This window comes from Halichoeres trimaculatus, unplaced genomic scaffold (assembly GCF_033239565.1).
Source record: "Halichoeres trimaculatus isolate MK-OKI-2021-1 unplaced genomic scaffold, fHalTri1.1 fHalTri1_scaffold_11, whole genome shotgun sequence".
Taxonomy (NCBI): domain Eukaryota; kingdom Metazoa; phylum Chordata; class Actinopteri; order Labriformes; family Labridae; genus Halichoeres; species Halichoeres trimaculatus.
This window is the reverse complement of record NW_027437189.1, coordinates 5,299,631-5,313,893: the sequence shown is the minus strand read 5'-3', so window position 1 is coordinate 5,313,893 and position 14,263 is coordinate 5,299,631. Positions and strand designations below refer to the sequence as shown.

At 38.2% G+C, this 14,263-nt stretch overlaps 1 protein-coding gene across 1 annotated transcript in view; it reads right to left on the bottom strand.

Moving 5' to 3' along the window:
- plekhg5b (pleckstrin homology domain containing, family G (with RhoGef domain) member 5b) overlaps positions 1–13,813 on the bottom strand; it is a 119,505-nt gene extending 105,692 nt beyond the window's left edge. Inside the window, exon 1 of the mRNA XM_074681735.1 lies at positions 12,861–13,813. Coding sequence (XP_074537836.1) covers positions 12,861–12,942 — 82 coding nt within the window. The 5' untranslated portion in view covers positions 12,943–13,813. The remainder of the gene's footprint in view (positions 1–12,860) is intronic.
- Positions 13,814–14,263: the final 450 nt, after the last annotated feature.

The window sequence follows — 14,263 nt, the reverse complement described above, 5'->3', positions numbered from 1 at the left end:
TTTACTCAAGAATGGGCTAAATACAAAGAAAACAGCAACTCTTCTCCGCCGTGGTAAGCTCTGGCAGCTGTGAGCAGGTACGGAGCAGATTTTCTGACAAGCTTTACGTCCAGTCACCTGTTGGAAGAGGAAATCTGCCTCTGCTGCCATCAATAAACGCTCTGAATACGCTCTGAAGATTTCAAGATTTCACTTCCTCAAAGAGGAACCTGGCAGATGTGTGAGTTTTGATCCAAGAGGAAACCTTGGAAAAATGAAGGAAATGTAACGATACTCAAGGTTTCCTTCAGCAGTCAGAGAAACTCTAATCCAGTCTTCCTCAGAAGAACTGGTTGGGTTTTCAATCAGCAAGAAGCCAAGTTGGAGCCACGTCATGGCGCACAGGACAGACCTCCATCAACAATGCAGAGTCAGAAAAATGTCGAACCACCTTCACTGGCAATATGGAAGAAGGAGTTGATAACTTGTCTTGGACTTGAAAGATTGACATATATTGTAAAAGGAAAAAAAGAGGAGTTTGCCTTTGTTTGGGACTCATTCATGTCATTCTTGACTAATGAAAGGGATAACACTAACTGAAAAACACTATGTAATGATCCTGCCTTTTTTTTTTTTTTTTTTTTTTTTTTAATTTATTTATTTAGCTTTTCTCTTTATCATCATTTTTAAATTATTATTAATTCTATTATTATAATTATTTTTTAACAGTATTATTTTATTATTATTTTTTTGTGTATTTTCATTATTTATTTATTATTATTATTATTATGATTATTAATTTTATCATTATTATTATTGTTATTATTATTATTATTAGTATTATTATAATTATTTTGTGTGTGTGTGTGTGTGTGTGTGTGTGTGTGTGTGTGTGTGTGTGTGTGTGTGTGTGTGCGTGTGTGTGTGTGTGTGAATGAGCACTTGTTTGAGGGGACATAAATGTAAATGAAAATGAAAATGTTTGTACATTTGATACAAAGTTTGATATGTATCTAAAACTTTAATAAAAATATTGTTAAAAAAAAACAAAAAAAAAAAACAATGCAGAGTCAGAAGAAGAAACAGAGGCTTGACCCGGCCATCAACACCACCAATGAACTACTGAAGACAGGAAGATGGAGCCATGGAGTAAAGAATCAAAGTTTGAAATCTTTGCTTCAGCGTTTAGCAATGCTCAATATAGCGGTATCAATATTGGTATCAGTGGATGTCGGTCATTTTCTCAACATTTCAGTATCGGCCTATATCTATATATCAGTGCCAGCCTTTTTCAGAGCAACTTGAACGATCTTTCAAAGCCCAAATAATCTTGTTTTCTCTGACTATGTAAACACCAAAACTTCCAAGCTCGTTAGCCTCGAAGGCAAAATACCTCCAAACAACAAACCGTTGCTAGGCGCTGCCCAAGTAGCTGCCTGTTGCAGCAGCTCTCTCGTCTTTGACCGTTTTTTGCAATTTTTTTTGTCTCTTTTTCATCATCTTTGTATTTGGAGTGGATCATCACTTTGTATGGTTCACTGTCGGTCACAAACACCAAACTTTTTGTGGCTTCGGCGATATTTTTTACTACTTTTCTCCAGTGTTTGTCTGGAGATCCTACATGTAACCATGGCTGCATTGTTTACATGCGAAATTAGCTGTTAGCAGCCTGTAGCATGTCAATGCTAACTAGTGTAGGGCTTGATGATTTCCCTCGAGTTGAGGAGGAGGAGGTGAGGACGACGTGCTGGTTCTCGGATGTGAGCTGGGAGGTGACGACGTGTACCTGTCCTTCCATCCATTGTTGTTGGGAACGTGGGATCTAGCCCAGGGTGATAGACGAGCTAGTCGTGCTGACCCAGCGGCATCGTGCTGTTCACGGACGTTGCTGACGGAGCTGACATGGGACGCCGGCGCCACATTGGAGGAGCTTCGCCTGCTGTGAGCAGACAGGATCCAGGAGACAGAGACTGAACAGACTGCTGGGGAGGCTCAGTCCTGGACCCTGTGGAGGTGGAGACTGGCTGGGCTGGAGAGTGGTGGACGAGTGGTGGATCGTCATCTAATTTCTTATGGACCTTTTTTGCACTTTCTATACTCTTTCTTACTTTTGTTTTCTTAAATGCTGCGGTGACTCCTGAATTTCCCCTCGGGGATAAATAAAGTATTTTCTATTCTATTCTATTCTATTCTATTCTATTCTATTCTATTCTATTCCTAAGAAGAGTGGACTCTCCTCTTTAATGTCTCTCTTCTTGTTTTTGATCCAAAAAACAGAGAAAATATACTTTTTTTGATCACGTTCGTCTTGGGCGCCTCATCCTTTGATCCTCTCCATGATCGTCTTTTCTTCGCGCCACTTTTTCTCTCTGAACTACCGCGACACATCATCTGTGTTGGGATTGTTTTCTTTTTTCTTGTTTTTTTTTTCCCAATATTGATATCGGTAAATGTCGGTTAACTGCCATAGCAGCAACATTAATATCGGATATTGGTACCGGACAAAATTTTCGCATCAGTGCAACCCTAGGTTTTTGTACGCCATAGGTGGAGTAGGATGAGTAAAGGATGGTTCCCCACTGTGTCACATAAAAATGCAAACATAGAGGAGGAAGCATGATGGTCTTGGGCTTGATTCAGGTCCAGGGACTCCTACAGAGTGTGAGGCACTCTGAACCAAAGACAGCACTAGGGCTGAACGATTTTTAGAAAAGATTGAATTGCGATTTTTCTGGCAGGTATTGTGATTTCAATTCGATTCACAATTATCTTCAAATCAAACTTCGGGATATTGACATGTAGGGCTGAACGATTTTAGGAAAAGATCTAATTTTTCTGGCAGATATTGCAATTCACGATTTTTTAATCAATAGTGATGATAAATAATCTGTTTTCATCAACTCCTACTCCTAAACAGAGGCTTTGTGTTGTTGACCTGCTTCCCAGCACTTTTAACACATAGATTGTCTACAAATTTGTTAAACAGCATGTGTATAATACTTGATGCAACAGATCCTGAGTCAGTCAGGAGCGCTGCAAAAAATTGCTGCTTTGGCGATCTCAAAATTGCATTGTCTAAAATTGCGATTTCAATCTGAAAACGATAAATTGTTCAGCCCTAGACAGCACCCACAGTCTTTTTTATTTTAGTTAAAAGAAAAAAGACAGAACAAAAACTGGTGCTACAACAAGGTAATCACTAATCAAAATGCCTTTAGGAGGAAAAAGGTCCAAATGTGAAAACATAAGAAATCTCCTAAGTGACCTGGTCAGATGTCATGGTGACAAAGCGTTGTCAAAGACATACAAAGCAACAGTAGCCACAGCTAGCACTAGCATGACTTTTAATGCCAGTGTCAAAAGTCCAAATTCATTTGAGATCTGAAAGTTTTACAAGAGACAAATGAAAAGTAAAGCAGCTAATCATGAAAACACTGAAAGTTATGAACGCCAATGACGGCTTTCCAAGGTCGACAAACAAGGATTTCACCAGTTACGGGCAAGCTCATCAGAGACAAAAAAATCATGCATCCCTGGTTCAATCCCTGCATGCACCAAGCTTCAGAAACCTCAGATTCTAGATTTCCCATCATGCAGTTCTTCAGCTCTCCTTGCCTTCTCCACTCCATCATCTTTACCACAAACCCCAGATCATAACACCTACTGCTCTCAAACCTGTTGACTTCTCAAGCCCCTGTTAAGATGACATCACTGTGACATCATCAGGGTTACAGTAAATGTTTAAAAGAAACACACTCAAAAAATGAGCAGTTCAACAGCTGTTTGAGGTTTTCTTAGATATTAAAGGAAATCTAAAAGTGTTCGACAGGTTTTATTCAAAGGTAAACCGATGACTCCTGGTTCCTTTCTTGTTGTCTTACCCTGCTTTTTATAGCACAGGTTTTCCAGTAAGAACACCTGAAATTTAGACCTGAAAACACAGCTGATAATTACAAACCGGCTCTCCACACTTTCAGCCTCATTACAACGATAAACACAGAGACAGAAATAGGAGGTAAAATGTCCCAGTGTGCCGAGCATGACTGGGCTGGCCCCTCCACAGAATCACACTCCGTTAAGTATTAATGAAGCGCTGAGAAATGAGAGTGTGAGCGGCTGCATTACGACAAGACTGTAAATGAGCCTGTAGCAGTGTGTGTGTGTGTGTGTGTGTGCGCTCAGGGCGAAGAGGAAGAGTGTGAGGCAGCGTGTTGACAGAGGGAGTGCAGTTTGGAGGCTTGTGCGTGCCCATGTGGAGGAGGTTTTGGGGTTATATTTAGCAAGGTGGCCCATCAAACGGCAGAGGTTAACCCTTCAGGACCAAACTACGACTGAGGGAGACTTCTCCGTGTGAAGACGAGGAAAGGATTCAAACCTTTTTTCTGTTTTAAGGATCTTTGTTTTCTAATCAGTCAGATTTTTGCCACACGCTCACTTTTTTAAGTGTTTTCAAGGTGATTTCAGGAAAACAAACACTCCACTAACCAGCACAGGAATGTGGACATTAACCTGCGAGGGGGATAGAATTTTCATTAGCTAGAATCAAAATTTCTGTTCATCTGCTTGTTAACACAAATATCTAATGGGTCAAACGCAGTGGCGGCTGCTGGTCAGTCAAGGAGGGGAAGCTCATTTTTTCCATCATAAATTTGTTTACTTATTTAAACGTAAATTCTACCCTCCGTGTCAGCTTGTCAGCAGCTGGAGCTGCTACGTGAGACTACGACAGGCTGTAAGTGTGAGCGACAGAGGGAGAAGCTCCACGGCTGTAGCTGTAGCTGCTTATTGGTGAAAAGAGAGAGAATCTTTAAACATAACGCTCGTCGTTCTTAAGAAAGGTAAACTCGCTGGGGATCAATAAATCCTCCGGATCAGTCCAGAACAAGTAAATGTAGAAATGAGAAGATGCTCTGGTGGAGGGTTTTACTTTAAGATCTCTGACTGGCTCATTTCACTGTCAATCAAAAAGGGATTCGGCCTCAGACAGATCATCCAATCATCCTGCAGAAGCCCATCATCCAGGCCAGCCCACTGCCTCATAGACCCCCAGAGACGCTGAGCGTCTGATGGGCGGGACAAAGCCCAGCGTTTATCCAATGACCGACCAGTTTCCACAGTGGAACAACCCACTCTACGCTTCCCCGCTGAAGTCAGAAGACGCTCAGCGTCCGACTGTGTTAAAGCGCTGAGACGCTGCAGGGATGAATGAGAAGGAGGTGGAGCCAGTTACCTGTGATAGGAGCTGATTCTGAACAAAAGATGAAGGAATTCTAGCGAATACTTTGTCAATGAAATGTACACACAGCAGAACATATCACCACTTTTTTGGGACATTTTAGGGGAAGCTGAGCTTCACTTGCAGTCTTAGAGCAATCACCACTGCAATTTTTGGTACTTTTGATTTTACATGAATCAGTACAGAATTCGGTCGGTACTTATACAAGTACCTAATTCAGTACCCATCCCTAGTGGTACCGAGTGCTGATTCATGTAAAATCCAAAGGCGTCATGTTTAGGTACCTAAATGCATCCTTGAAGAGTAGGTTGTTTTCCATGCTGGACATGAACACAGCATTACAAGGTTATGAACAAAAGAATAATTCAGTTAAATTAACAACTGTAAGATTCTATCATTCAACAAATTAATATTTATGACAAAATAAACACACACAACAGTACTGAAAATTAGTACTGTTGAGGACCGATACCAGTTGCCAGGTACCAAGCATTGGTACCGTATAGTTTCAAATGTGAAAGGCACTCGTCTCTAATAGATGGATTAATGTCTTGTTAGCTCTTTGCCTGGTGACTTCTGTAAACCCAGCTTCTTTTCTTATGTGTTTCTTTGTTTGGTTCTTTAAACAGTTTGTAAACCCACCAGGTCATTGTAATTTGAGAGTTAATATGTTTATATTAATACTGCTGGGTTTGTTCTCTGTGTTTTTATAGCACTTAAATGTTTTTATAGACGATTGTTTCATAGTTATTTAATCAACACTTTGCTCAGGGGTTTGTGTCTTTTTACTTGTCTTGTGCTTATGTTGTAAATATGCAGATTGTGCTTTGACACAGAATCTTAAAGAAGGAAAGTTCTCAAAGAGAACTGGTGATAGTTAAATCAATGTCCTTAGCTGGGGAGGCTAAAAGATTATGGTCTGAAAAAGAGAAAATATCCAATGAGCAGCAGTTTTCTGGTTCCTTGTTGATGTCAGAGGTCAGAGGAGAATGGACAGACTGGTTGGAGATGAAAGACAACAGGAACTCAAATCTTTACAACCGAGGTCTGCAGAGGACCAGCTCTGAACACTCTCTGAGAAATGTTTCTAACACCTTGTTGACTTGATGCCACAAAGAGATGAGGTGATTCTGAAGTCGTCTATGTAAATAATCTCATAATTCAAACAATGTGGATTAAATTGCAGTGATTGTCTGCCAATAACAGAGTCAAAAGGAATCAAAAACAAGTATTGTCTTCAAGTACCGTTATTGTCACGTGGAGCTGAGCTATAAACACTCATTTCACAGGGTGGAGCTTCTACATGTTCATTCAGAGGTAAATATTTGCCATTATGCTCCTTAACCTAAAGAAGGTGTACATTAGAGTGTGTAACCTTTCATTATCGTCTTCGCCGTGTGGGGAGGGGCGGCTCGCTTCAGTCCCTGAAGCAAAACAGACAAAACACTATAGATGTTTTGTTTTTTTCATTTTTCATCACATGAGTCTAGACTTTACTCCTAACACTGATATAAACTCTGAGCAGTGACCAAACACACAGGCCTGAAACTAGGTTAAAGAGATTCTGGATGCAAATTGAATGAAAATGCAAAGCAGAGCATAACAGATTGTTCTCTGTCTGATGATGATGCAAAACAGCCGAGCAGGACAAGGACAGAGAAAGAGCCTCAGGGAAAAAAAACTCTACATCTGAAATTTCAAGCCGAGGAGTAAGTCAGGACAGCAACGTCCAACAGAATGAGAGCAGAACGACACAAAGAGTGAGGGTAATGAGAGCTAAGAGGAGTATGACAGTATCCCTGTCTGTTTATCATCCTTTCAAAGAGTCTTTTGTTAAAGAAAGGGCTGATGGGAAAAGATACAGTAAATAAGAGAAGGGGGGCGAAGTGGCCTCCAGCTGTGAGCACGTTTATGACTTCATCAGGACGGAGAACAAGCAAAACAACCTGTTAAATCTGTTTGTTTTAAAACTTATGAACATGCAAAGAACAGAGGGATCTTTAAGGAGCAGGGAGTATAACTCAACAACAAAACAAAGTTTCAATTAGTCTACAATCATATGATTCTGAAAAGTATCTAGTTTTTGTTCATTTAGAGCAGGGGGTGTTCAACCTGCGGCTCTGGAGCCTCATGCAGCCCCTTTAATCCTTTGCAGTGGCTCCTTTTAACCTTAAAACTCTGTTAGTTGAAATACTAAATAAAATCATGATTTAACATTTTGTTGTACTAAGTATGCATCACCTCCTGCGATAAAGCTTTACACTTTTTAATGATTTTGCTTTTTTATTTTATTTTTTTTAAAGTGATAATTTCAATTTTTTTTTTTACATTTTTTCAAATTTAGAAAAAAAAATCCAAACTTTGGGGAACTGTTGCAAATCTTTGAAAATTTTTAAAATTTTTAAAAACAATGCAAATTTTTTAAAATGCATTATTTAGGGTTTTATTTATGGTTTAGGGGAATTAATATATAGAAATTGCATGTTTTCTAATTTAATTTTTTGATTTTTAAATTTTTTTCAATTTTATTTTTTTCAACTGTTCAACTTATTGAAATTTCATACATTTTGCAAAATTTACAACATTACAAAATTTCTTATTTTTTTTCCAATTATTTTTTTTTTAAACTGTACGAAATATGTTTCACCTCCTGCAATAAAGCTTTACACTTTTTCATGATTTTTGCGTTTTTTTAAAAAAAATAAATAAATTTCTTTTTTTTTTTACATTTCTTCAAATTTAGAAAAAAAATTCAAACTTTGGGGGATGTTGCAAATTTTTTAAAGTTTTAAAAAATAATGCAAAATTTTGAATTGCATTATTTAGGGTTGTATTTATGGTTTGGGGCAATTTTTTAGATTTATAAAAAATGCACGTTTTTTAATTTAATTTTTTGATTTTTTAAATTTCTGGGTTTTTTTTTTATTTTCAACTTATCGAAATTTCATTAATTTGGCAAATTCATAAAATTTACAACATTACAAAATTTCTCTTTTGTCCAATTTGAAAATTTATTAAAATTAAAAAAAACTAAGAAATCACGTTTTTGCAAAAAAAAAAAGTCAATTTATTCTTTGACTTTAAACCCAGTTGGAGACTCTGCTCTTGTTTCAGTCTTTTATGTTTGTTTTTATTTCATTGCATTTGTTTTCTGTTTTTAAATTGTTTTAAGAACAATGGAAAAGTTATTTTACTAACTGCATCTTTGTTTTATTGATTTATTTGTTTATTTATTTACTTATTTATGCCTGCTCCATCTTTTATGTACGGCACTTTGTTTCAGTTAAGGTTGTTTTTTTTAAAGTTATTATATAAAGCTAAATTAATAAAGCTGAGTTACCGGTAAGTTGATCTGGACTTGGTAGCAGTGGATACTTACTGCTAAAAGTTTGGACCGTATCATTGAAGTGACACAAAACTCCATCTTTCTTTAACAGGAGAAACTGAACAGAGGGTTAAGATGAGAAAAAAGGTCATTAGTGTGACTGTGTTCAAAGTACAAAAGTTCAACATCCTCCTCCTCCTCCTCCTCCTCCTCCTGGTGTTTACTGTATACTGTGTACTTTATGGTTAGCTGTACATGAAAGATGTTATCATGTCTCATGTACCCCCTGCTGTAATAAAAACCACACACAGGAAGTTCAGTACAGAACAGATGAGACAGAAGGAAGGAAATTAACTTTCTATCAGAGAGGAGGAAGAGGAGGAAGAGGAGGAAGAGGAGGAGAGCGGCTGCATCAGTGCGTCTTTGTTTTCTGATGCACTTTTCAACCACAGGAACACAAATGTGTGACAAGGTGGGTAAATATTTACTGTGGGACGTGGAAAGGAAATCTTTACACCGAGAGTACGATCAAAGAGTGGACAACGTTTCACATGAAGCTTTTAAAGAGAGAGTTTAGAAAAAAAGACTGATAACCATGACCCAGAGAGACACCAGGAAGAGGCAGAAGTGCAAAGAGTGGAAAAGAGAAAGGAAATTACTGCCGGGAAAAAAGAGGAACAATGGAAAGACAGGCTGAAGAAGGAAGTCTGAACTGTAACAAGCCACGAGCCAGAAACCACACACACTAACACACTAACACACACACACTAACAGACACAGATGACACCATCCAAGCAGGCTTGGAGCACTGCAGCAGTCAGACTAAACAGTCCAAATATTCACTCAGAGGTCTGAGGCCCTTTCAGATTAAAAGCCCTGCTCGTCTCTTAATATCACAGTGTAAACCTCGTATATGAATGGAGCTGGAGTGGAGTTTACCAAGCTGTCACGCAACTACAGATCCTCAAATCACTTCTTTTTTTCTCCTTGAGAAAAATCAATCAGCTGTTCAGGATCATGTGACGTGATTATGTTGGGCTGTAAAACCACAAACCTGTTGACTCCTGGTCTGGCTTCGCTCATTACGCCAGTTTGTTGTTACAGTCAATCTAAATATGATCCAGTTTTGGCACTGTTTCTTTTATTTTGTGTGTTTTATGTGGTTTCTGTGCAAGACACACTGGTGAGTCACTGGTGCTGTGACAGACCAGAGCCGGACTGAATATGTATCTGGTGTACTTTGGCCGTAACGTGTCGGTATAACCAGGCTAACCGGGTACACAACCTCATAAGAAAATAATAACTGCAGATTATCACAGAGCACATGCCAACTTAGCGGCTCTGAGGCTAAAATTAGCGACACTTTTTTCAAAAAAGTGACCAGCGATACATCTTGTGACTTTTTCTGGAGTTTGGAGACTCTGACAGAATAAAGTTAATTTGTAGGTCTAAACATACTGACTACAACTGGGACGATATGTTTTTCTCTCGATTTGATTCTTCTATAATTTTCAGATTTTTGATTTGCTTTTTTAACACCAGGTCAAATGAAAAAGTTTAAGGATGATGGTGGTATCTACAGACTGTAGGAGCCATGTTTTCCCCAAAACATGCACATCACATGTGAGTCAGTCTTTAGCATTTATTGAGGGGATCTGACGGGTCAACTCTTTTCCAACCCAGCTTACAAACAAAGACAAAAATAAAGGACTTAAATTCAGAAAAGAAAACATTTTTATAACCAAAAATATCATGATTTACAATCATTAGACAAAAAATCCCAACACTTTGATACAGCTGATAGCTGTTTTCCTCACTGAAGAGTTGGCAATACTGGCACAGACAGAAACATTAGAGCATACTTGCTTTACAGTGTCCATTAGGAATGCCGATGGACGCATTCTGGATTGATTCAATAATCAGCCTGACCGAACCAAGATCAATCGGACTATCCCTAGAGTGGGTGATGAAAGACATTGACACTGAATATGATATCACCTGCTATCATTTGTTAAACTAAATATCACCTCTTGCAATACAGCTCTGCAAATTTCTTTGATTTTTTTTTTGCAAATTTCTTTGTATTTTTGGAATTTCAATTTCTTTTCTTTTTTTTTTATCTATTCGAATTTAAAAAACATGTCAATTTTTTGAAGATTTTACAAATGTTAAAAAAAAATTCCATTGCATTTCTTTGAATGTCTGCATTTTTTTGCAAATTATTTAAATTCATTTTTTTTTCTTTTCTTATTTTTTTTTTGTTTGCAAATTTTTGAATATGGACAAGTTTTGGGGAAAATCTTACAAATTTTTTGAATAACTTTTTTGCAATATTTTGAAATATTGGTTTTCATTATTTAAAAATTTATTGGAATTTTCTTTTGGCAAATTTTTGAAAATATATTTTTTTTTAATTTTGCAAATTTTTGAAATTTATTACGTCACATTTAATCTTTTTTTCAATGTGTTTGCAAATTTATTTAAAATCAAAAACGAAGACATCATATGTACAACTTTATTAAAACAAAAGCACTTTGATAATTATTCACTAAATTTTTACTTTGTTTTGGATTTTATAGACTTGTTTGTCTTTATTGTGGAGATAAAGTACATTTTGTGGCTCCCAGTGAGCTGAGGGAAAATGGCTCTTATGGAAGCAAAGGCTGCAGAACCCTGCCATAACCAAAGCCCAGGTACTAGTATCAGAACCAGGAAAGTTGGATCGGTGCATCTCTTCTGCAGTTACTCTCTCGGGACATGTGGTTCAAAAAGACAAAAACAAACAAAAGTCATGTGATGTGTTACGTTAGCATTAACAACTTGTAGCTTAAAAGCCAGCAGGGTAGAAATATTTTAAACTAGATAGTGAACATGTGAACATTTCCATGAATAGAGGAAAGGCTTCTCTGCTATCCCGGCTTCAAAAGGACACAAAAACCCCCGTTGAGAGAGCGTTAGATCTGGAAAGCTTAAAGAGGGGATAGCTGATTTCTTGGCATAAGACAACCTGCTGATTATTTTACGCCAAATTTGGTCAATAACAAAACTTGAATTGCTAGCATATACATGTGAAAGGATTTTAGGAAACTTGGAAACGGGAAATTTACAATCACTTGACAGGAGTGGAGGGGCTAAAACTGCTATAAAGATAGTATGATATGAAAGAAAGCTCCAAAGCCACCACGACACACACCTTTAGCTTGAGACACAGTCTGAATCTACAGCAAATGACTCCAATGCTATTCTAACATTTTGGAGCTTCACACTATAAAGAGAATCTAGTCCCCTGTTATGAACCAAACCAACAAAAACACATTCATATAAGCATTAATCGAACACAGAGCATCACTTCTCTTTGAGTCTGTCCTCTTTAATAACCACTGACACTGTAAAATCCTCACAGCTCATCAAAGACTCCATGATTTAAAGTTCTTGTTTCTGTTTTTTTTTTTAATGTGGGTGGACACAGACCAGACAAGACATCTGGTCCCAGATTAGACCAGTGTGTTTAAGACAGGCTTAAGACTCCGGTGGCCTGGAACGCTGAAGGGTTCCAGACTCAACCAATTAAGGCTGCTAAACTTTAACTCTGTGCTCACTGTATGAACCCATGAACTGCCAGAGCCGCGTACATCAGACGAGATGAGAGACGCAGGTAGCCGAGTAATCTCTCTGTGGTTAGAGGGAAATAATCCCACTTTTGGTAGGTTTAAAAACAAAAAAGCTGCTAAAATGTGACTTATTGTCTCCTTTAATTGCAAACTCATCCTCTAAGGGGTTGTAAATAAATGCATCAAGCCGACTGAGGATTTTGGGAAAGTGCATTCACCAGATCTGACAGGACTCTGATTGCAGATAAAAACACAGAAATATCTGCACACTCCAACCAAATCTGTGCAGAAGAAAGCATCACTTTGATGTGACTTATGATCTGGGAAAGGGAGAAGAGCTCAGATTGCAGGTCTGAGGGGGGGATACAATAAATAATGTGAGCTGGGGAGATTTATATGAGGTAATATCTATCATCTGAGTTTATGCAGAGTTGTCCAAAGACTCTTCATCACAGGATAAGTTAGGATCAGAGTGTACTGTCCTGTCTGGATACAAAAAATAAAAAAAAGTGCACCTCCAGCTGGGATAATTTGCCAAATTCAACTATTACCTTTGATGATTCAAGGAGAGCATGGAGCAAAGATGTGCAGCCTGCAGGACTCACTTTCAGGAACAAAGCATTCAGGTGACTCATTTTCAGCTGCCCTGACACAGATGCTGATAGTTGCATGTGTATGGAAAGCTGTTCAATGCGTGGTTTTTACTTACTGAGACGTAATCTGAGCCCAAGCCAGCTCCTTGGTGGCGATTTGTGCAGAACTGAATTCATGCTCCACTTGTTTGGCACCATCTATGCACGCAGTCCGTGTTACAGGGGGAATAAAACCCTGCAGAAAACAAACCCCAGCCAGCTCCTCTCTGTGTCTGTCTGTGTCTGGGATGTTGACTCAACTTTAATCACCCAGAAATGTTTAATTAGCAGTCTCCTCTATGGCGTATTCTCTCCATTTCTGCAGCCAACCACCCCTGGAACAGCAGCGCACTCCGCTTGTTGGATCAGCGAGCACAAAGCTGCAAACTCACATCGCGGTGAATGCACGGAGAAGAGTGTCGCAAAAAGCATCCAAGCAAAAAGTTAACGCCGGTGTAACGAGCACTGAGGTGCAGCTGCAAGTTGGACGCCGTGCTAAGCTGTAAATAACCTGTTGCTGGCTGCGCGCACGCTGAGGAGAAATCTCCTCGACGTCCAGGAGGAGAAAAGAAAAACCGTCTGCTGGTGAAGCTTGGTCTCTGCGGGAATGGGATTACGAGGAAAACCCGTCTCCCAGGGCTTTAAAGACGCAGATCCGTGTCTAGGTTTCTGTCCGGTAACTTCAGACGACGTGCAGCCGGAGTCAAACGCATTTTGTCCGCCGCTTCAGTGTCGCCGCCTCGCCGAGCAACAATCGACTCAGCTCCATTCATTCACACAACCTGGAGCCACAAAGACTGAATGCAGTTTGACTCTCAAGTGGCGCAGAGCTGAAGCTAGAGGCGCCAGAGACACAAAACACCAGAATCCATTCAGCAGCACAGAGCAGAGGTGCATTCAGTCACTGCTGCTTCACACTGAACGGTGGAAACACTGACGATCCATCCAGAGACAGATTAGACAAACATCACTGAGTTCCTGTTTCTGTGGCTCAAAGTTTTACAAGAAATGTGAGAAAAAAATAAATAATACAGCGGAAAAAAATAATGTGATCATATGTCATTTAACTGACATGTTTCAGTGATATTAACACAATTTATATCTTCCTATTTATTTATTTATTTTAAACTTTTTTTTAAACCTTTTTTTAATGTGACACTGGCCCAAAATGAACAAGATTTCATATTCCTTATTGGAGAATTTGACACATTTCTCTAAATAAATAAATAAATAAACAATCCATCAATCAATCCATCAATCAATTTAATTTGATGTGATTTGATTTAATTCAATTTTGTTTTGTTTTATTTTATTTTAATTTATCAAATTAAATTAAATTAAATTAAATTAAATTAGAAAATAAAATAAAGTAAAAAAATAAATAAAGTAAAGTAAAATAAAGTAAAAAAAAAAAAATAAATAAAGTAAAATATAATGAAATAAAATAAAATAAAGTAAAATAAAACAAAATAAAATATAA